General features: G+C 47.0%; 1 protein-coding gene across 2 annotated transcripts in view; it reads right to left on the reverse strand.

The window, feature by feature from the left end:
* Nucleotides 1-19,484, reverse strand: part of DKK3 (dickkopf WNT signaling pathway inhibitor 3) — a 72,095-nt gene extending 52,611 nt beyond the window's left edge. For both annotated transcript variants that reach the window (XM_040410375.1, XM_040410374.1), the window contains exons 1-2: nucleotides 19,157-19,484; nucleotides 16,972-17,082 (exon numbers count right to left, since the gene is read on the reverse strand). In XM_040410375.1, coding sequence (XP_040266309.1) covers nucleotides 16,972-17,082; nucleotides 19,157-19,477 — 432 coding nt within the window. In that variant the 5' untranslated portion in view covers nucleotides 19,478-19,484. The remainder of the gene's footprint in view (nucleotides 1-16,971; nucleotides 17,083-19,156) is intronic.
* Between the last annotated feature and the right edge of the window lie 1,587 nt (nucleotides 19,485-21,071).

Below are 21,071 nucleotides of genomic sequence, written 5' to 3' on the forward strand. Positions count from 1 at the left end.
CCTACTTTCCTCCTTTAAGGAGGGAATGGTTATTTTAGGAGGTGATTTTAATGCTACCCTCGATCCTGCATTAGATTCTTCTAATGGGAAGTCTGCCATTACACATGCCCGGTTGCGGCGCCTTAAGATAGCCCTACAGAGGTTAGGGGTTCTAGATATCTGGCGCACCACAAATCCTACTGGTAGGGACTTTTCCTTCTATTCAGCTGCTAAATTGTCCTATCACAGATTAGACTACCTATTTTTATCTAAATCCTGTGCTAATAGAGTTATCAATTCTCACATAGGGAACATCACCCTGTCTGACCACGCTCCGGTATTTTTGAGTGTGTCCCTGCTGGACCTCCCAAAGAGGGAATGGAATTGGCGCATTAATGAGACCATCATCTCTGACCCCTCCCATGCTGCGAAATTATCTTCTATTATAACGGATTTCTTCACATCTAATACCTCAGGCCCTGATGCTCCCTCCCCGTCCATTATTTGGGAAACCCATAAAGCGGTTCTGAGAGGAGAACTAATAGCCTTAGGTGCCCATATTAAAAAACAACGGGATCAGGCTGTGGCGACACTTCTCTCCCAGATTCAGGCTCTAGAGCTAACGCACAAAGCCTCCCAGGCCCTTAGCTGTGCCATGGAGCTCTCAGAAGCCCGTACTAAGCTCAAGAACCTGCTAAATGTCACGTCAGCTAAGCTTTTACTTAGAGCCAAGTTCCGCTCCTATGCGCACGGGGACAAAGGGAATAGATTAATGTCCGCTTTAGTGAAGAAACAAAACACGGACTCCTTTATTGCTGCAGTTAAAAATGACAAAGGCGTCCTTCATAAAGGAACTCCAGACATAGCAAAGACCTTCTGTGCCTTCTATAGGGACCTATACAACCTTAAAACACCAGATAATATGTCACCAGCTCAATTAGGTGAGGCAACTGAGAAGTTTCTGTCCTCCCTCCAGTTACCTACTATTACCCCCGCTCAGTCAGCCCAGCTCTTATCTCCTATCACAGACGATGAAATTGGTAGGGTTCTCTCCTCCATACCCTCAGGGAAAAGCCCAGGCCCTGATGGTTTTACCATCTCTTATTACAAAACCTTTAAGCAGACCCTAATTCCCCATTTTAATACCTTATGTAACTATTTACTCCAAGGGGGCTCCCTCCCTCCCCAATCGCTTTCAGCCCATATCACGGTAATCCATAAGGAAAATAAGGACCCCCTAAATTGCGGGAGTTACCGTCCTATCTCGCTTCTAAATACGGATGTGAAGTGGTGGGCCAAAATTTTGGCTCAACGGATTCAGTCGGTTCTCCCTGGCATTATCAACGAGGAGCAGGTGGGGTTCGTCTCTGGCAGGCAGGGGAGTGAGAATACAGTCCGTGTCATACAATTGATCACGCATGCTCGTCAGCACTCAATACCTTTAGCTCTTCTCAGTACAGATGCAGAAAAGGCCTTTGACAGGATCAGCTGGCAATTCATGTCTCGGGCACTGTCGAAGTTCGGCCTTCCGGACCAGTTCATCCAATCCGTTTTCTCACTTTATTCGCTCCCCTCTGCCAGAATACGGATTAATGGGACACTCTCTCCAGCTTTTCCCATTACTAATGGGACAAGGCAGGGGTGCCCACTCTCACCTGCCCTCTTTGTTATTGTCATGGAGACCCTGCTGGCCAGGATCAGGCAAGATCCGGACATTAAGGGGATCACCTTGGGGTCGCATACCCATCTAACGGCCGCTTTTGCAGACGACCTTTTGGTCATAACGTCCAACCCTCTAACCTCCTTCCCCAGACTTCAAGCCCTTTTTGAAGAATATGGAGTGGTCTCAAATTTTAAGATCAACTATACTAAGTCACAGGCCCTGAATATTTCTTGCCCACCCGCTACTGTAGACACGCTTAAAGGTTCCGCTGCTTTTTCGTGGGCCACTAAGTCAATCCCTTTTCTAGGTACCCATATCTCAGCAAAACCAGAAGATCTTTTCGAGTTAAATTATGTCCCCTTACTGAAATCCATTAGAGCACACTTACATTCTCTAAAACTTCCGTTTATCTCTTGGATTGGGCGGAAAAACTTCATTAAAGCTTTTATTGTTCCGAGACTGCTCTATCTCTTCCAAACACTTCCTATCTGGCTACCCCATTCCTTCTTTGTGGAGGTCCGCAGGGTCATCTCAACCTTTGTTTGGTCTGGTAAGTCCCCCAGGTTGGCTTATGCCACTCTCACTCGGGAGAGAAGGTTGGGAGGCTTCGGCCTACCCGACATATACCTCTATTACAAAGCATCAATGCTAAACAGAGCTTTGAGCCTCATCTCCTGGCGCCCTCTCGGCCTTGTCTCCCGACTGGAGTGTGATTTGCTTTCATATAGGGACAAGTTAGTTCTATGGGGCTTACGCAAATGTACTGCTAATAATAAGTTTACCTCGCCCTTATGGAAGGGTCTGTTACTGGAATGGACTAAACTGTATGGGTCCTCAACCCTTAGGTTCCCAAGCTTGAGTCTCCCCTTAAAGCTGCTGCAGGCACACGTTCACCCTACCACCTCTGATGTAACAGGAATTTGGGCTTTACTATCTAACTTTAAACTGAAAGACATCATAACTGCATCAGGTGCCTTAAATTGGAGTAAAATATATGAAATCCCTAGGGTTCAGGGAGCCTCCTTCCTAGCGCTTATGGCTTTTAAGAAAGATTTGGCGCTTTTGGAATCTTTTCCCAGGCCTACGGTAGATCCCTCTTGGTTGGAGGGGAAAATCTCTAACGCCCTTCGCCCCAAGAAACCTCTCTCCACTTTCTACAGAGAGCTACTCTCCTCCGCACCTCCAGATCTGTGGTTCCTTGCAGCCTGGGAGAAGGAGCTGTCCCTGTCCCTTTCAGAACCTGAAAAAGCCTTCATCCTCACACACTCACATGGTTTCAACCGTTGTATTAGAATACAGGCAAACTCTTATAAATTACTTACAAGATGGTATAAGACACCGGAATTCCTTCACAAGCTCAATCCCGCTATCCCAAACGGTTGCTGGAGGTGTGGAGGAGATATTGGTTCTTTATCTCATATTTGGTGGAGCTGCGAGAAAATAAAACCGTTTTGGGTTGAAGTAGAAGCAGCTATAAACAGGATATGTAATAGCCAGATTACCTTAGACGCAAAACTCCTGCTGCTCTGGTGTCCAAATGGCACGCTTACCCCCTCAAAGTATAACCTACAAACCATGCTTATTACAGCAGCTCGACTGCTGATCCCTCTATTGTGGAAAAATGAATCAGCTCCCTCGTTCTTGATGTGGACGGAAAAAATTGACCAACTATATCGGTTTGAAGAACTAGCCCACTGGGAAAATCAATCGAGAGCAGTTTTTGTAAAACTATGGTCTCCCTGGAAGCTATACCGCAAATTCTAGGCTTAGATATGTCTTGACTTAAGATTTTGATTGACATCCAACTCTTCCCCTCCCCTCTCTCCCCCAACCCACCTTCCTTTGTCTTGTTATAGCCCCCCCCCTCGTCAGATATTTGTTTGCATATTTCACTCCATTATCTGAAGTCGTGTATGCAATCATTTTGAATATAATGTGTTTGCTGAATATTCACTTATCCAGCTGCGTCTGGACACAAGATGCATGACTCTCTACATGACTGTGTATTTTTCTCAAATAAAAAGAAATTTGATAAAGAATATAACTACTATAATACTGCCTCCTATGTACAAGAATATAACTACTATAATACTGCCTCCTATGTACAAGAATATAACTACTATAATACTGCTCCTATGTACAAGAATATAACTACTATAATACTGCTCCTATGTACAAGAATATAACTACTATAATACTGCTCCTATGTACAAGAATATAACTACTATAATACTGCCCCTATGTACAAGAATATAACTACTATAATACTGCTCCTATGTACAAGAATATAACTACTATAATACTGCTCCTATGTACAAGAATATAACTACTATAATACTGCTCCTATGTACAAGAATATAACTACTATAATACTGCTCCTATGTACAAGAATATAACTACTATAATACTACCTCCTATGTACAGGAATATAACTACTATAATACTGCCTCCTATGTACAAGAATATAACTACTATAATACTGCCTCCTATGTACAAGAATATAACTACTATAATACTGCCTCCTATGTACAAGAATATAACTACTATAATACTGCCTCCTATGTACAAGAATATAACTACTATAATACTGCTCCTATGTACAAGAATATAACTACTATAATACTGCTCCTATGTACAAGAATATAACTACTATAATACTGCTCCTATGTACAAGAATATAACTACTATAATACTGCCCCTATGTACAAGAATATAACTACTATAATACTGCTCCCATGTACAAGAATATAACTACTATAATACTGCTCCTATGTACAAGAATATAACTACTATAATACTGCTCCTATGTACAAGAATATAACTACTATAATACTGCTCCTATGTACAAGAATATAACTACTATAATACTGCTCCTATGTACAAGAATATAACTACTATAATACTGCATAAAAGTACAAGTGGAAGTTTTCCTTTATTGTTATTGTTCTGAGTTTAACCCCTTAAGGACTCAGCCCTATTTCACCTTAAGGACCAGGCCATTTTTTGCAAATCTGACCAGTGTCATTTTAATTGGTGATAACTTTAAAACAATTTGACTTATCCAGGCCATTCTGATATTGTTTTTTCGTCACATATTGTACTTCATGACACTGGTAAAATGAAGTAAAAAATAATAATTAAAAAAAAAATTAATACATTTACCAAAAATTTGTAAAAAATTGCAAATTTCCAAGTTTCAATTTCTCTACTTCTATAATACATAGTAATACCTCCAAAAATAGTTATTACTTTACATTCCCTTTATGTCTACTTCATGTTTGGATCATTTTGGGAATGACATTTTATTTTTTGGGGATGTTACAAGGCTTAGAAGTTTAGAAGCAAATCTTGAATTTTTTTTGAAATTTTCAAAAACCCAATTTTTAGGGACCAGTTCAGGTCTGAAGTCACTTTGCGAGGCTTACATAATAGAAACCACCCAAAAATTACCGCATTCTAGAAACTACACCCCTCAAGGTATTCTAAACTGATTTTACAAATGTCGTTAACCCTTTAGGTGTTCCACAAGAATTAATGGAAAATAGAGAAATAATTTCAAAATTTCCCTTTTTTGGCAGATTTTTCATTTTAATATTTTTTTTCCAGTTACAAAGCAAGGGTTAACAGCCAAACAAAACTCAATATTTATGGCCCTGATTCTGAAGTTTACAGAAACACCCCATATGTGGTCGTAAACTGCTGTACGGGCACACGGCAGGGCGCAGAATGAAAGGGGCGCCATACGGTTTTTGGAAGGCAGGTTTTGCTGGACAGTTTTTTTTTCACACCATGTCCCATTCGAAGCCCCCCTGATGCACCCCTAAAGTAGAAACTCCAAAAAAGTGACCCCATTTTAGAAACTACGGGATAGGGTGGCAGTTTTGTTGGTACTAGTTTAGGGATTTTTGGTTGCTCTATTTTACACTTTTTGTGAGGCAAGGTAACAGGAAATAGCTGTTTTGGGACAGTTTTTATTTGTTGTTATTTACAACATTCATCTGACAGGTTAGATCATGTGATATTTTTATAGACCAGGTTGTCACGGACGCGACGATATTTAATACAGTCCGGATCAAAAGTTTAAGACCACTTGAAAAATGGCAAAAAATCCTATGTATCATGGCTGGATCTTCAGAAGGTTCCAAGTGGAGCTTCAACATGAAACAAGAAGAGATGGGAGGGAGACAAAACATTTTTTAAGCATTCAATTTAATGAAAACAGCGAATAAACTGAAACAGGCTGTTTTTCAGCTGATCAAAAGTTTCGGACCACACCTCCAAAAAAAACTAAACCCCCCCAAAACAGAAATCCAACCTCCAAACATGAGCTCAGTAATGAGTAGCTCCGCCGTTATTGTTTCGGCATGCTTGATGCAAGCGTTTCCATGAGGTGAGTGGGAACATTTCTCCAAGTGGTGAAGACGGCCGCACGAAGGCCATCTACTGTCTGGAACTGTCGTCCATTTTTGTAAACTTCCCTTGCCATCCATCCCCAAAGGTTCTCAATTGGATTTAGATCAGGGGAAGACGCAGGATGGGCCAAAAGAGTGATGTTAGGCTACTTTCACACTAGCGTTCAGAGCGGATCCGTCTGATGTCTGCTCAGACGGATCCGCTCCTATAATGCAGACGTTTGGATCCGTCTGCATTATAGTTTAAAAAAAAATCTAAGTGTGAAAGTAGCCTGAGCGGATCCGTCCAGACTTTACATTGAAAGTCAATGGGGGCGGATCCGTTTGAAGATTGAGCCATATTGTGTCATCTTCAAACGGATCCGTCCCCATTGACTTACATTGTAAGTCTGGACAGATCCGCTCGCCTCCGGACTTCCAGACGCTGCAAGCAGCATTCGGGTGTCCACCTGCGGAGCGGAGGCTGAACGCTGCCAGACTGATGCATTCTGTGCGGATCCGCGTCCACTCAGAATGCATTAGGGCAGTACGGATGTGTTCGGGGCCGCTTGAGAGCCCCTTCAAACGGAGCTCACAAGCGGAGCCCCAAACGCTAGTGTGAAAGTAGCCTTATTCTCCTGGAAGAAGTCCCTTGTCCTGCGGATCACAAAATTTGGCGCACAGGTCCATCAGGTGTCCGGGAAGGTTTTAGACCGGGTCTCAGCTCTCTAGCACATACTGTTCCTGAGATATTCCTAAAAAATGCCTTAGCCAATAGAAGCTTGGTCACATGACCCTTATCAGCCAATAGAAGCTCGCAGGTCCTCCAGCCTCCACATACACTGTTTTATTCCAGGTTTCCATAACAACACAGCCATTTTTCTTCACTGCTGTAGGAGAGCTTTAAAGGAAATCTGTCACCAGGATAATCGCTATTGCAGTAAAGCAACGGCCTAATAGCATTTAGTATCTTATTTCTAGATCTGCCTTTGTTCCAGCAATAGATGTTTTTATCCTCTGAAAATCCAGTTTATTTGGTATGCAAATGAGCCAGTAAGGTGCTCAGAGGGGCGTCACTCTTGCAGGAAGAAGCCCAGACACGCCCCCTGCCACAATGTGTCCACTGTCGAAAGACTTAAAATCCCACCCCCAGGCCCTGCTAAGCCACTCCCCCTCCCACTCCTGAGCCGACGAGGATTGAAAAAAATGAACGTAAAAATCAACTTCTGTCAGCTGCAGGGGAAGAAGGGTGACTTTCTCCCTGCAGCTCACACTAAGACAGCACTGTGCTGCTGTCTTAGAGTGAGCTGTTCAAAAGGACACGCCCCTGATCCAGTTAGGACACGCCTCCTCCCACTCCTCAACCGACTGAGATTGCAAAAATGAAGGTAAAAATCAACTTCTAGGTCCCGATAAGCCACTGTCACGGCCTTTGCTGTGTGCACCGTGACACTGGTGCCATGCTTGCTGCTGCCGGTGGCAACGTGTTGCTGTTATGGCATGTGGTGGCAATGTCTCAGCTTTGCCTGTGTGCACCGTGACATAGTTGCCACGCATGCTGTTGCCGGGGACAACGTTGTGGCTGGTGTGTGCACTTCCCCTTTAAGTTGTAGCCTTCCCCTGTCTGGTGCAGTAAGGGTTAACTACAGTTGTGTTTAAAATTGTTGAACCCCCACTGAAATTGAGTGTTTTTTCCAGTTTGACATTGATTTTGACCATTTCAGTCGTCTTGTTTACAATTAAATCAAAGAGGCCCTCGTAAGTCTGACAAATATAACATAACATTTATAATGAAATAACCACAAATGTATTTTCTGTGCTCACATCATTATCAGTTTTATTCAACCCCCAAGTGACATTCAGTCTTAGTACTTAGTACAACATCCTTTTCCAGTTATAACAGCTTTTAAACGTGAAGCATAGCTTGACACAAGTGTCTTGCAGCGATCTACGGGTATCTTCGCCCATTCTTCATGGGCAGAAGCCTCCAGTTCAGTCACATTCTTAGGCTTGCGCGCTGCAGCTGCTTTCTTTAAGTCCCACCAGAGGTTCTCAGTCGGATTTAAGTCTGGTGACTGCGATGGCCACTTCAAAATGTCCCAGCCATTAATCTGCAGCCATGCTCTAGTGGACTTGGAGGTATGCTTGGGATCATTGTCCTGTTGAAAGGTCCAACGTCTCCCAAGCCTCAGGTTTGTGACGGACGGCATCACATTTTCATCCAATATCTCCTGGTACTGAAGAGAATTCATGGTACCTTGCCCTAAAGCATGTTTGACCCCCCGCCATGCTTCACAGTAGGCAAGGTGTTCTTTTCTTCATAGGCCTTGTTCTTCCTCCTCCAAACATAGCGTTGATCCATGGGCCCAAACAGTTCTCATTTTGTTTCATCAGTCCACAGAACACCTTTTGTGGTTTGTCCACATGACTTTTGGCATACTGCAGTCGACTCTTCTTATTCTTTGGAGACACAAGGGGGTGCGCCTGGGAGTTCTGGCATGGAGGCCTTCATGACGCAGTGTGCGCCTTACTGTCTGAGCTGAACCTTCAGTGCCCACATCTGACAGATCTTTCTTCAGTTCCTCAGCGGTCACACGGGGACTTTTCTCCACTTTGCGCTTCAGGTAGCGCACAGCAGTCGGAGTCAGCATCTTCTTTCTGCCACGACCAGGTAGCGTTTCAACAGTGCCCTTTGCCTTGAATTTGTGAATGATGCTTCCTATGGTGTCTCTTGGTATGTTTAACATCTCTGCAATCTTCTTATAGCCATTGCCCTTCCTGTGAAGAGAAATCACCTCTTCTCTTGTCTTCCTGGACCATTCTCTTGACTTCACCATGTTTGTAAACACACCAGTAAATGTCTAGAAGGAGCTGAGTATCACAGTCCTTTTACATCGGCCTAATTGGGGCTTATTATGCTTGATTGCTGCTCCTTGACATCCACAGGTGTTTTCAATACCTGATCGAAAACACTTGAATGAACCTCTGTTCTTAAGAGTGGTAGTCTTTAAGGGGTTGAATAATTGTGTCAATGAAGAAATCACAAAAAACCATTTAATACTGTATTACAAAAACAATTGATGTCATTTTAGTTGCATTTGGTTCTTTAAAAAGTCCTTGTAAGATTTCATTCTGAACACAATTACAAATGTACACTAAATTCCCTAAAACCCTTTACAGCATTGGGGGTTGAATAATTTTGAACACAACTGTACCTTGCTGGCTGTGGTCACTAGGTGCTTTTTTTTTAACCTGTGGCTTAAGGTCAGGAGTCAGTTGTACTCCAGCCTTGATGTGAGCTGGAGTTATGCTCCTTGGATGGTTGTTCCATCTTCCAGTGAGAGGGCCACCTAGTGGGACACCGATGTCTCCAGCGATGTCTTCCCATTCTATCCTCCATGTTCCCCTACCTTACCTGTGTGGATGTTTGGTGTCTCGTCTTGTTGTTGTTACATGTCTGGTAAGTTGGCGTTTTATGTCCAGAATGTATGCAAGTCATACCCTGTTAGTTGTGCCTCCGGAAGGGGGCTCCATGGTTTCCCGGAGGGGTGAACCAGAAGCCAAGTCTGGGTGCTGTTGCTGGAATGCTGGTTCCTGTGTGTCAGTACGTACTGCATCCGCTTGGTGTTTGGATTGCAGTAAGTTTGTATGGGTTCCAGTTTACCTTGGTGTGGTGTTAATCTGTCATTCCACTTGGCTTCCTTTCCCTGCTGCTAGGCCATTTGAGACTCCTGTTCATCCGTGTCTGGGAAGAACAGGTCGTCTCTCCCCTGCTCCTATGTGAGGGATTATCAGGGCGACTCAGGGCCCAAGGTATCCTGGTATGAGCCGTCCTACCATCCTGGTCCTGTAGGAGGTGACCTGATCCTGGCATCCTGGCCTAGCTGCTTCCCTATTATACCTTACATTGTACGGTGGGGGGTTTCCCACCGTGACAGTATGTCCCACTAGGAGGCCCTCACACTGGAAGATGGAAACATGAAGACCAGGAGTACCACTGACTCCTGGCCTCTAGCCACAGGTAAGATGAAGCACCCAGTGACCACACCCAACAAGGTGGTTAACCCTTACAGTACCAGACAGGGGAAGGCTACAACTTAAAGGGGAAGTGCACACACCAGCCACAACGTTGTCCCCGGCAACAGCATGCGTGGCAACCATGTCACGGCACACTCAGCCAAAGCCGAGACATTGCCACCACATGCCATAACAGCAACACATTGCCACCGGCAGCAGCAAGCATGGCACCAGTGTCACGGCGCACAGAGCAAAGGCCGTGACAGCCATGCCCCGATCTGGTTAGGCCACGCCCCCTCCAGGCCTCAGCCAACGGGGATTGAAAAAATGAAGGTAAAAATCAACTTCTGTCAGCTGCAGAGGTGGGAGGGAGGAAAGACTTTCTCACTGCAGCTCACACTCAGACAGCACAGTGCTGCTGTCTGAGAGTGAGCTGTTCAAAAGGCTACGCCCCCAATCCAGTAAATGCCACTGTTAAGGGGGTGGGCCCCTGTGGAGGTCGCTGTCAAGGGGGTCATATGCTGTAAAAGTCACTGTATGCTGTAAAATTTTACTTTAACCCCCCAAAGCCCCCCCCCCCTCTCCGCGATGCGTCTTCCTTTACCAACACTCCTTGGTTCTAAGTCCGAAGAGTATGGGTGACGAGTGAGGATCGGAGGTTCTATGAGTACTGTGGATTTCTTTTAACGACACACACAAGCATTAAATGAAATAGATGAAATATACCCGAGTGAAGCCGCGTCCTTCTACTAGTATATATATATATATAATGATGATGAAGCATCCTTGTTTTTATTTTCTTATTTTATTGGTGCAGCATAAAACATCTTGTTGTTTTCCAGATCACTCGTATTCTCTTACATCTCATTCCTGTAGCCCCTCACTCGTGGCATCAAAAATCACTTTATTTCATTGATTTGTCACTTGTCTGAAAATCAGTCTCTTTCTTCAGGCTTATCTAATTTCCTAATGGGGAGCAGAGGCTCATCTAATTTCCTAATGGGGAGCAGAGGCTCATCTAATTTCCTAATGGGGAGCAGAGGCTCATCTAATTTCCTAATGGGGAGCAGGGGCTCATTTAATTCCCTAATAGGGAGCAGGGGCTCATCTAATTTCCTAATGGGGAGCAGGGGCTCATCTAATTTCCTAATGGGGAGCAGGGGCTCATAAAATTTCCTATTGGGGAGCAGGGGCTCATCTAATTTCCTAATGGGGAGCAGAGGCTCATCTAATTTCCTAATGGGGAGCAGAGGCTCATCTAATTTCCTAATGGGGAGCAGGGGCTCATAAAATTTCCTATTGGGGAGCAGGGGCTCATCTAATTTCCTAATGGGGAGCAGAGGCTCATCTAATTTCCTAATGGGGAGCAGGGGCTCATCTAATTTCCTAATGGGGAGCAGGGGCTCATAAAATTTCCTATTGGGGAGCAGGGGCTCATCTAATTTCCTAATGGGGAGCAGAGGCTCATCTAATTTCCTAATGGGGAGCAAGGGCTCATCTAATTTCCCACTGGGGAGCAGGGGCTCATCTAATTTCCTAATGGGGAGCAGGGGCTCATCTAATTCCCTAATGGGGAGCAGGGGCTCATCTAATTTCCTAATGGGGAGCAGGGGCTCATCTAATTTCCCACTGGGGAGCAGGGGCTCATCTAATTTCCTAATGGGGAGCAGAGGCTCATCTAATTTCCTAATGGGGAGCAAGGGCTCATCTAATTTCCTAATGGGGAGCAGAGGCTCATCTAATTTCCAAATGGGGAGCAGAGGCTCATCTAATTTCCTAATGGGGAGCAGAGGCTCATCTAATTTCCAAATGGGGAGCAGGGGCTCATCTAATTTGTTAATGGGGAGGAGCGGCTCATCTAATTCTCTAACGGGTAGGAGCGGCTCATCTAATTCTCTAATAGGGAGCAGGGGCTCATCTAATTCTCCAATGGGGAGCAGGGGCTCATCTAATTCCCTAATGGGGAGCAGGGGCTCATCTAATTTCCCACTGGGGAGCACTGGTTTAGCAATTTTTCCACTAAGTCGAAGTGGCTCAGCAATTTTCCTTATGGGGTATAGCGGCTCATCTAATTCCCCTCTCGGGATCAGCGGCTGTGGATGTAAACAGTCAATAGAAGAGGTTGGTTACCATTTATCCTGAAGATTTGGAGCCAACACGTTTTATCAGTCAAAAATTAACACTTGTGATGTAATGAAGGCAGAAAAAAGTTGTAGCACACATGGGCAGAGAGACCCCAGAATACACAGGCATAGCCCAGACTGTACCCAGGATACATGGGCAGAGTGACCCCAGAATACACAGGCAGAGCCCAGACTGTACCCAGAATACCTGGGCAGAGAGACCCCAGAATACACAGGCAGAGCCCAGACTGTACCCAGGATACATGGGCAGAGTGACCCCAGAATACACAGGCAGAGCCCAGACTGTACCCAGAATACCTGGGCAGAGAGACCCCAGAATACACTGGCAGAGCCCAGACTGTACCCAGCATACATGGGCAGAGAGACCCCAGAATACACAGGCAGAGTCCAGACTGTACCCAGAATACATGAGCAGAGAGACCCCAGAATACACAGGCAGAGCCCAGACTGTACCCAGAATACATGGGCAAAGAGACCCCAGAATACACAGGCAGAGCCCAGACTGTACCCAGCATACACAGACAGAGCCCAGACTGTACCCAGCATACACAGGCAGAGCCCAGACTGTACTCAGCATACACAGACAGAGCCCAGACTGTACCCAGCATACACAGACAGAGCCCAGACTGTACCCAGCATACACAGGCAGAGCCCAGACTGTACTCAGCATACACAGACAGAGCCCAGACTGTACCCAGCATACACAGGCAGAGCCCAGACTGTACCCAGCATACACAGACAGAGCCCAGACTGTACCCAGCATACACAGACAGAGCCCAGACTGTACCCAGCATACATAAACAGAGCCCAGACTGTACCCAGCATACACAGACAGAGCCCAGACTGTACCCAGCATACACAGACAGAGCCCAGACTGTACCCAGCATACATGGGCAGGGCTGAACGTTTGCCCAGTGTATATAAGTCAGGTTCAGACAGTCCAAGAATATATAGAAACAGAGAGTAAAAGACACTGCCCAACTATATACTCAGAGACAGTGGTATTCAGATTAGACAAAAGAGGCAAGATATTGCCCAGAGGACCCCACATAACAGCACCAACATATAGCAGCAGAGCCCAACCACCAGCACGACGCAGATTAACCCATTGCTACCAGCAGAATCACTAACTGCAGATTATACTGGAGCAGCTGTGTTCAACAGAGAGCTGTGTACTTCCTATAGCGCCCCCTCATGTATACACAGACTAAGGCAACATGCACACGACCGTATGTGTTTTGCGGTCCGCAAATTGTGGATCCGCAAAAAAAAACAGATGACGTTCAGTATGGCATCCATTTTTTTTTGCGGATCCGTTTTTTTTGCGGATCCATTGTAATAATGCCTATCCTTGTCCGCAAACTAGAAAAAATAGGACATGCACTATTTTTTTTTGCGGAGCAACGGAACGGACATACGGATGCGGAGAGCACACGGTGTGCTGTCCGCCTTTTTTGCGGACCCATTGAAATGAATGGGTCCGCATCCTATCCGGAAAAAAAACGGATTGGACACGGAATCAAAATACGGTCGTGTGCAAAAAAGTCCTGCCTTTTCCCCGTTTCTTACTGATGAAACATTCTCCTCCAAGAAGGAGGTGGATCCGGTGTTATTGTCTGTTTCCTGCAGAAAGTAACAATGTTACTGAGTAATGAGGCTGATGGACAATGTATCAAGTGGTCACCAGGCAACTGAAAACAAAGTAACAGATTCTGAAAGACTCCACACCAGGCTGTTTCTGTGATGTGGCTGCGAATGGTCGAGGCTTATGCTTCAGCATTTCTCTAAAATCACAGATATCATCTGTATGTCAGCAAGATGGAAGAAGAGGCTGAATCCACCCACAGGGGCTATCGGAGTCCAAAGTGACCCTGCAGAGCCCAGCAGGACCCAAACTACAGCAGCAGAGCCAGCAGGACCCAAACTACTGCAGCAGAGCCCGGCAGGACCCAAACTACCGCAGCAGAGCCCGGCAGGACCCAAACTACAGCAGCAGAGCCCGGCAGGACCCAAACTACAGCAGCAGAGCCCGGCAGGACCCAAACTACAGTAGCAGAGCCCAGCAGGACCAAAACTACAGCAGTAGAGCCCCAGCAGGACCCAAACTACAGCAGTAGAGCCCGGCAGGACCCAAACTACAGTGGCAGAGCCCAGCAGGACCCAAACTACAGCTGTAGAGCCCGGCAGGAGCCAAACTACAGTAGCAGAGCCCGGCCGGACCCAAACTACAGTAGCAGAGCACCAGCAGGACCCAAACTACAGGAGCAGAGCCCGGCAGGACCCAAACTACAGTAGCAGAGCCCAGCAGGACCCAAACTACAGCAGTAGAGCCCGGCAGGACCCAAACTACAGGAGCAGAGCCCGGCAGGACCCAAACTACAGCAGCAGAGCCCGGCAGGACCCAAACTACAGCACCAGAGCCCGGCAGGACCCAAACTACAGTAGCAGAGCCCCAGCAGGACCCAAACTACAGGAGCAGAGCCCGGCAGGACCCAAACTACATCAGCTGAGCCCGGCAGGACCCAAACTACAGTAGCAGAGCCCCAGCAGGACCCAAACTACAGGAGCAGAGCCCGGCAGGACCCAAACTACATCAGCTGAGCCCGGCAGGACCCAAACTACAGTAGCAGAGCCCCAGCAGGACCCAAACTACAGCAGCAGAGCCCGGCAGGACCCAAACTACAGCAGCAGAGCCCGGCAGGACCCAAACTACAGCAGCAGAGCCCGGCAGGACCCAAACTACAGCAGCAGAGCCCGGCAGGACCCAAACTACAGGAGCAAAGCCCGGCAGGACCCAAACTACAGCAGCAAAGCCCGGCAGGACCGAATCTACAGCAGCAGAGCCCAGCAGGACCCAAACTACAACAGCAGAGCGCGGCAGGACCCAAACGACAGCAGCAGAGCCCAGCAGGACCCTAACTACTGCAGCAGAGCGCGGCAGGACCCAAACGACAGCAGCAGAGCCCAGCAGGACCCTAACTACTGCAGCAGAGCGCGGCAGGACCCAAACTACAGCAGCAGAGCGCGGCAGGAGCCAAACTACAGCAGCAGAGTCTGGCAGGACCCAAACTACAGCAGCAGAGCCCTGCAGGACCCAAACTACAGCAGCAGAGCCCGGCAGGACCCAAACTACATCAGCAGAGCCCGGCAGGAGCCAAACTACAGTAGCAGAGCACCAGCAGGACCCAAACTACAGCAACAGAGCCCAGCAGGACCCAAACTACAGCAGTAGAGCCCGGCAGGACCCAAACTACAGGAGCAGAGCCCGGCAGGACCCAAACTACAGCAGCAGAGCCCGGCAGGACCCAAATTACAGCACCAGAGCCCGGCAGGACCCAAACTACAGTAGCAGAGCCCCAGCAGGACCCAAACTACAGGAGCAGAGCCCGGCAGGACCCAAACTACATCAGCTGAGCCCGGCAGGACCCAAACTACAGTAGCAGAGCCCCAGCAGGACCCAAACTACAGGAGCAGAGCCCGGCAGGACCCAAACTACAGCAGTAGAGCCCGGCAGGACCCAAACTACAGTGGCAGAGCCCAGCAGGACCCAAACTACAGCTGTAGAGCCCGGCAGGAGCCAAACTACAGTAGCAGAGCCCGGCAGGACCCAAACTACAGTAGCAGAGCACCAGCAGGACCCAAACTACAGGAGCAGAGCCCGGCAGGACCCAAACTACAGTAGCAGAGCCCAGCAGGACCCAAACTACAGCAGTAGAGCCCGGCAGGACCCAAACTACAGGAGCAGAGCCCGGCAGGACCCAAACTACAGCAGCAGAGCCCGGCAGGACCCAAATTACAGCACCAGAGCCCGGCAGGACCCAAACTACAGTAGCAGAGCCCCAGCAGGACCCAAACTACAGCAGCAGAGCCCGGCAGGACCCAAACTACATCAGCTGAGCCCGGCAGGACCCAAACTACAGTAGCAGAGCCCCAGCAGGACCCAAACTACAGGAGCAGAGCCCGGCAGGACCCAAACTACATCAGCTGAGCCCGGCAGGACCCAAACTACAGTAGCAGAGCCCCAGCAGGACCCAAACTACAGCAGCAGAGCCCGGCAGGACCCAAACTACAGCAGCAGAGCCCGGCAGGACCCAAACTACAGCAGCAGAGCCCGGCAGGACCCAAACTACAGCAGCAGAGCCCGGCAGGACCCAAACTACAGGAGCAAAGCCCGGCAGGACCCAAACTACAGCAGCAAAGCCCGGCAGGACCGAATCTACAGCAGCAGAGCCCAGCAGGACCCAAACTACAACAGCAGAGCGCGGCAGGACCCAAACGACAGCAGCAGAGCCCAGCAGGACCCTAACTACTGCAGCAGAGCGCGGCAGGACCCAAACGACAGCAGCAGAGCCCAGCAGGACCCTAACTACTGCAGCAGAGCGCGGCAGGACCCAAACTACAGCAGCAGAGTCTGGCAGGACCCAAACTACAGCAGCAGAGCCCTGCAGGACCCAAACTACAGCAGCAGAGCCCGGCAGGACCCAAACTACATCAGCAGAGCCTGGCAGGAGCCAAACTACAGCAGCAGAGCCCGGCAGGACCCAAACTACAGCAACAGAGCCCAGCAGGACCCAAACTACAGCAGGAGAGCCCAGCAGGACCGAATCTACAGCAGCAGAGCCCGGCAGGACCCAAACTACAGCAGCAGAGCCCGGCAGGACCCAAACTACAGGAGCGGAACTTATTTTGTACATATACAGAATAGGCTCCTCGCCCCTGTACTGAGCAGACCCCTCACCCCCGGCTGTTATCGTGGTCCAGCAGGTCTTCTCATTACCTTTATGATCTCTTGCTTGGTCAGGATGGTGGCATGGGCCACGTCAGTTTCTGTCACTGATTCGTTAGGATAATTGGGCTGCAGGTCTCCTGAGATTTTATCTGCATCCAACTGAAAAATAAAACTAATGTAAGTGACATAAACAACAGCAATGCTTTCAAGCTTTATAGCATCTGAAAATACTCTGTGCTGCTGAGGACTTTACTTTTTCGCTCTGTAACTCTCATGCTATGATCTCCACAATATCAGTGTACTCCTCTCCTGAAATCCTCTGTGCTGCCGGATCATTAGTTCTTCCATAAAACATATCTGACCCTCATGTTGCTTTTGCTTTTTTCTGGACTTGTCCTCGTGGGTGAAGATTTCACTTTCTGCAGCGTCATGTGAATTGTTACATGTACATTTAATGTAATAGGTGCATGACAGTATTCTGTCGTCATTCTGCGGTCCCAGGAACAGATGTTGGGAAAGCTGGGTGACAACCCTTGTGTAAAATGCAATGGAAGCCAAGTTGGTTGTCACCTAGAAAAGACTGAAAAGAGTTTATATGTTTTCATGTCTTATACTCCAATCACATCCAAAGCTGCATTTCCAGTTCTGCTGGCTACATTCTAAAAACAGGTTTAGCTCCATCCTGTTGTCTGACAAATGACCAAACAGCTGTGATGTGCACTGCCACAAGTCGCTGCTTCCTAGTAGCAGGAAATAACAGAATTCTAAATGCAGCTCTGGTTGGGAATGGAGTATAGGGCATTATATAATCAGGGCCGGCTGCGGATATATGTCGTCTGCTGTCTGTCCCAGCATGCCTGCACAGATAAATTACTATGAAATGTAATTAAAGTGGTGTTTTCTTGTAAGTCATAATTGCGCTGGCCCTTTAAGGCACACAATTTTCATTAGCACTGTCCCTTTAAGAAACACACTTTTTATTAGCGCCGGCCCTTTAAGGCTCATCCTTTTCATTAGCGCTGGCTCTTTAAAGTTCATACTTTTTATTAGCGCCGGCCCTTTAAGGTTCATACTTTTCATTAGCGCCGGCTCTTTAAGGTTCAAACTTTTCATTAGCGCCGGCCCTTTAAGGTTCATACTTTTCATTAGCGCCGGCCCTTTAAGGTTCATACTTTTTATTAGCGCCGACCCTTTAAGGTTCATACTTTTCATTAGCGCTGGCCCTTTAAGGTTCATACTTTTCATTAGTGTGGCCCTTTAAGGTTCTTATTCTTATTAGCGCTGGCCCTTTAAGGTTCATACTTTTCATTAGCGCCGGCCCTTTAAGGTTCATACTTTTCATAAGCGCTGGCCCTTTAAGGTTCTTAATTTTTATTAGCGCTGGCCCTTTAAGGTTAATACTTTTCATTAGCGCCAGCCCTTTAAGGTTCATACTTTTCATTAGTGCTGGCCCTTTAAGGTTCTTACTTTTTATTAGCGCTGGCCCTTTAAGGTTCATACTTTTTATTAGTGCCGGCCCTTTAAGGTTCATACTTTTAATTAGCGCCGGCCCTTTAAGGTTCATACTTTTAATTAGTGCCGGCCCTTTAAGGTTCATACTTTTAATTAGTGCCGGCCCTTTAAGGTTCATACTTTTCATTAGCGCTGGCCCTTTAAGGTTCATACTTTTTATTAGTGCCGGCCCTTTAAGGTTCATACTTTTAATTAGTGCCGGCCCTTTAAAGTTCATACTTTTAATTAGTGCCGGCCCTTTAAGGTTCATACTTTTCATAAGCGCTGGCCCTTTAAGCCCCTTTCAGACATTGGCTTTGTGCTCATGGAAAGTAATGTGGTTTTTTTCTGTTATTTTCCGAGCGGTGACTTTTTGGAAGCCTCCGCGCCGTTACTTCTCCCTCCACGTCCTCCGCTCAGGACTTGTGGTGAAATGGAGGCACGTGGCACAATCACCGCCCGAACATTCCCCAGTCTCCTACAGAAAATAGATAGTAAATGGAGGTGAAGTCCTGGACCAGGGGCCAAGGAAAGGGTGCGGAGGGGAAAACGAGCCCCAGGTCTGGGCGGCTAAAACCTGCAGAGGGTCCATTTTGCTATGGGGCCCCTCTCCTCCGTCTACTCCACTGATCATCCCCTTAAAGGGTCTGACACTAGAAGGAACCCTGTGCTTTATTCCTGCTCATAAACAGCGCCCCTCTAGCCTACAGGTGGTATCTGGTATTGCAGCCCGGTATTTTACCTCTCTCACGGCTTTCATCAGCTTTGTCTTTGAGTCCTCGATCAGTTGTTCTACTTCCTTCAGCATCTCGCCCAGGCCGGCGCCACCTAGAAACGGCTTAAATAGGAACCCCACCCTCAAGGGCTCCCCTTCGTGCGATGCATTAGCGTGGCCCGGGGTGGCTGGTACTGGAGAGGCGACCACAAGGCCCAGAGTCACAGCCAGGACCACCAGGAACATCATGGCCACACGTGTCCACTCTACCAGGAGAAGAAAGGCGGCCTGCAGGACAAAGAGAAAAACTGAAGAATCCCTGAAAACTCCCAAATGTCCTGCAAACATGCCTCAGGTGGGCGGGGCTGGTAAAATATGCATAAAAGTGGGTGTGGTGTAGCTGTAATGGAGGCCGCCTGATTGGTTTCAGCTGACGAGACGATGTGTGGAATATTTTACAATGGAATCATTTAAAAAGGAATAAATTTAGTCAAAATCAGAAGAAGCTCAGGCCGTGAGCATTAAAGGGACAGTAACGCTGGAAGAGAGAGCAATGGGCAGCAAATACAGACAGGTATACACAGCACATACAGACAGGTATACACAGCACATACAGACAGGTATACACAGCACATACAGACAGGTATACACAGCAAATACAGACAGGTATACACAGCACATACAGACAGGTATACACAGCACATACAGACAGGTATACACAGCACATACAGACAGGTATACACAGCAAATACAGACAGGTATATACACATCACATACAGACAGGTATATACACAGCACATACAGACAGGTATACACAGCACATACAGACAGGTATACACAGAACATACAGACAGGTATACACAGCACATACAGACAGGTATACACAGCACATACAGACAGGTATACACAGCACATACAGACAGGTATACACAGCACATACAGACAGGTATATACACATCACATACAGACAGGTATATACACAGCACATACAGACAGGTATACACAGCACATACAGACAGGTATACACAGCACATACAGACAGGTACACACAGCACATACAGACAGGTATATACACAGCACATACAGACAGGTATACACACAGCATATACAGACAGGTATACACAGCACATACAGACAGGTACACACAGCACATACAGACAGGTATACACAGCATATACAGACAGGTATACACAGCACATACAGACAGGTATACACAGCACATACAGACAGGTACACACACATCACATACAGACAGGTATACACAGCACATACAGACAGGTATACACACAGCATATACAGACAGGTATACACAGCATATACAGACAGGTATACACACAGCACATACAGACAGGTATACACAGAACATACAGACAGGTATACACACAGCATATACAGACAGGTATACACACAGCACATACAGACAGGTACACACACATCACATACAGACAGGTATACACAGCACATACAGACAGGTATACACACAGCATATACAGACAGGTATACACACAGCACATACAGACAGGTATACACAGAACATACAGACAGGTACACACAGCACATACAGACAGGTATATACACAGCACATACAGACAGGTATATACACAGCACATACAGACAGGTATACACAGCACATACAGACAGGTACACACAGCACATACAGACAGGTACACACAGCACATACAGACAGGTATACACACATCACATACAGACAGGTATACACAGAACATACAGACAGGTATACACAGCACATACAGACAGGTATATACATCACATACAGACAGGTATATACACAGCACATACAGACAGGTATACACAGCACATACAGACAGGTATATACACATCACATACAGACAGGTATATACACAGCACATACAGACAGGTATACACAGCACATACAGACAGGTATACACACATCACATACAGACAGGTATATACACAGCAC

This window comes from Bufo bufo, chromosome 10 (genome assembly GCF_905171765.1).
Source record: "Bufo bufo chromosome 10, aBufBuf1.1, whole genome shotgun sequence".
Lineage (NCBI taxonomy): Eukaryota > Metazoa > Chordata > Amphibia > Anura > Bufonidae > Bufo > Bufo bufo.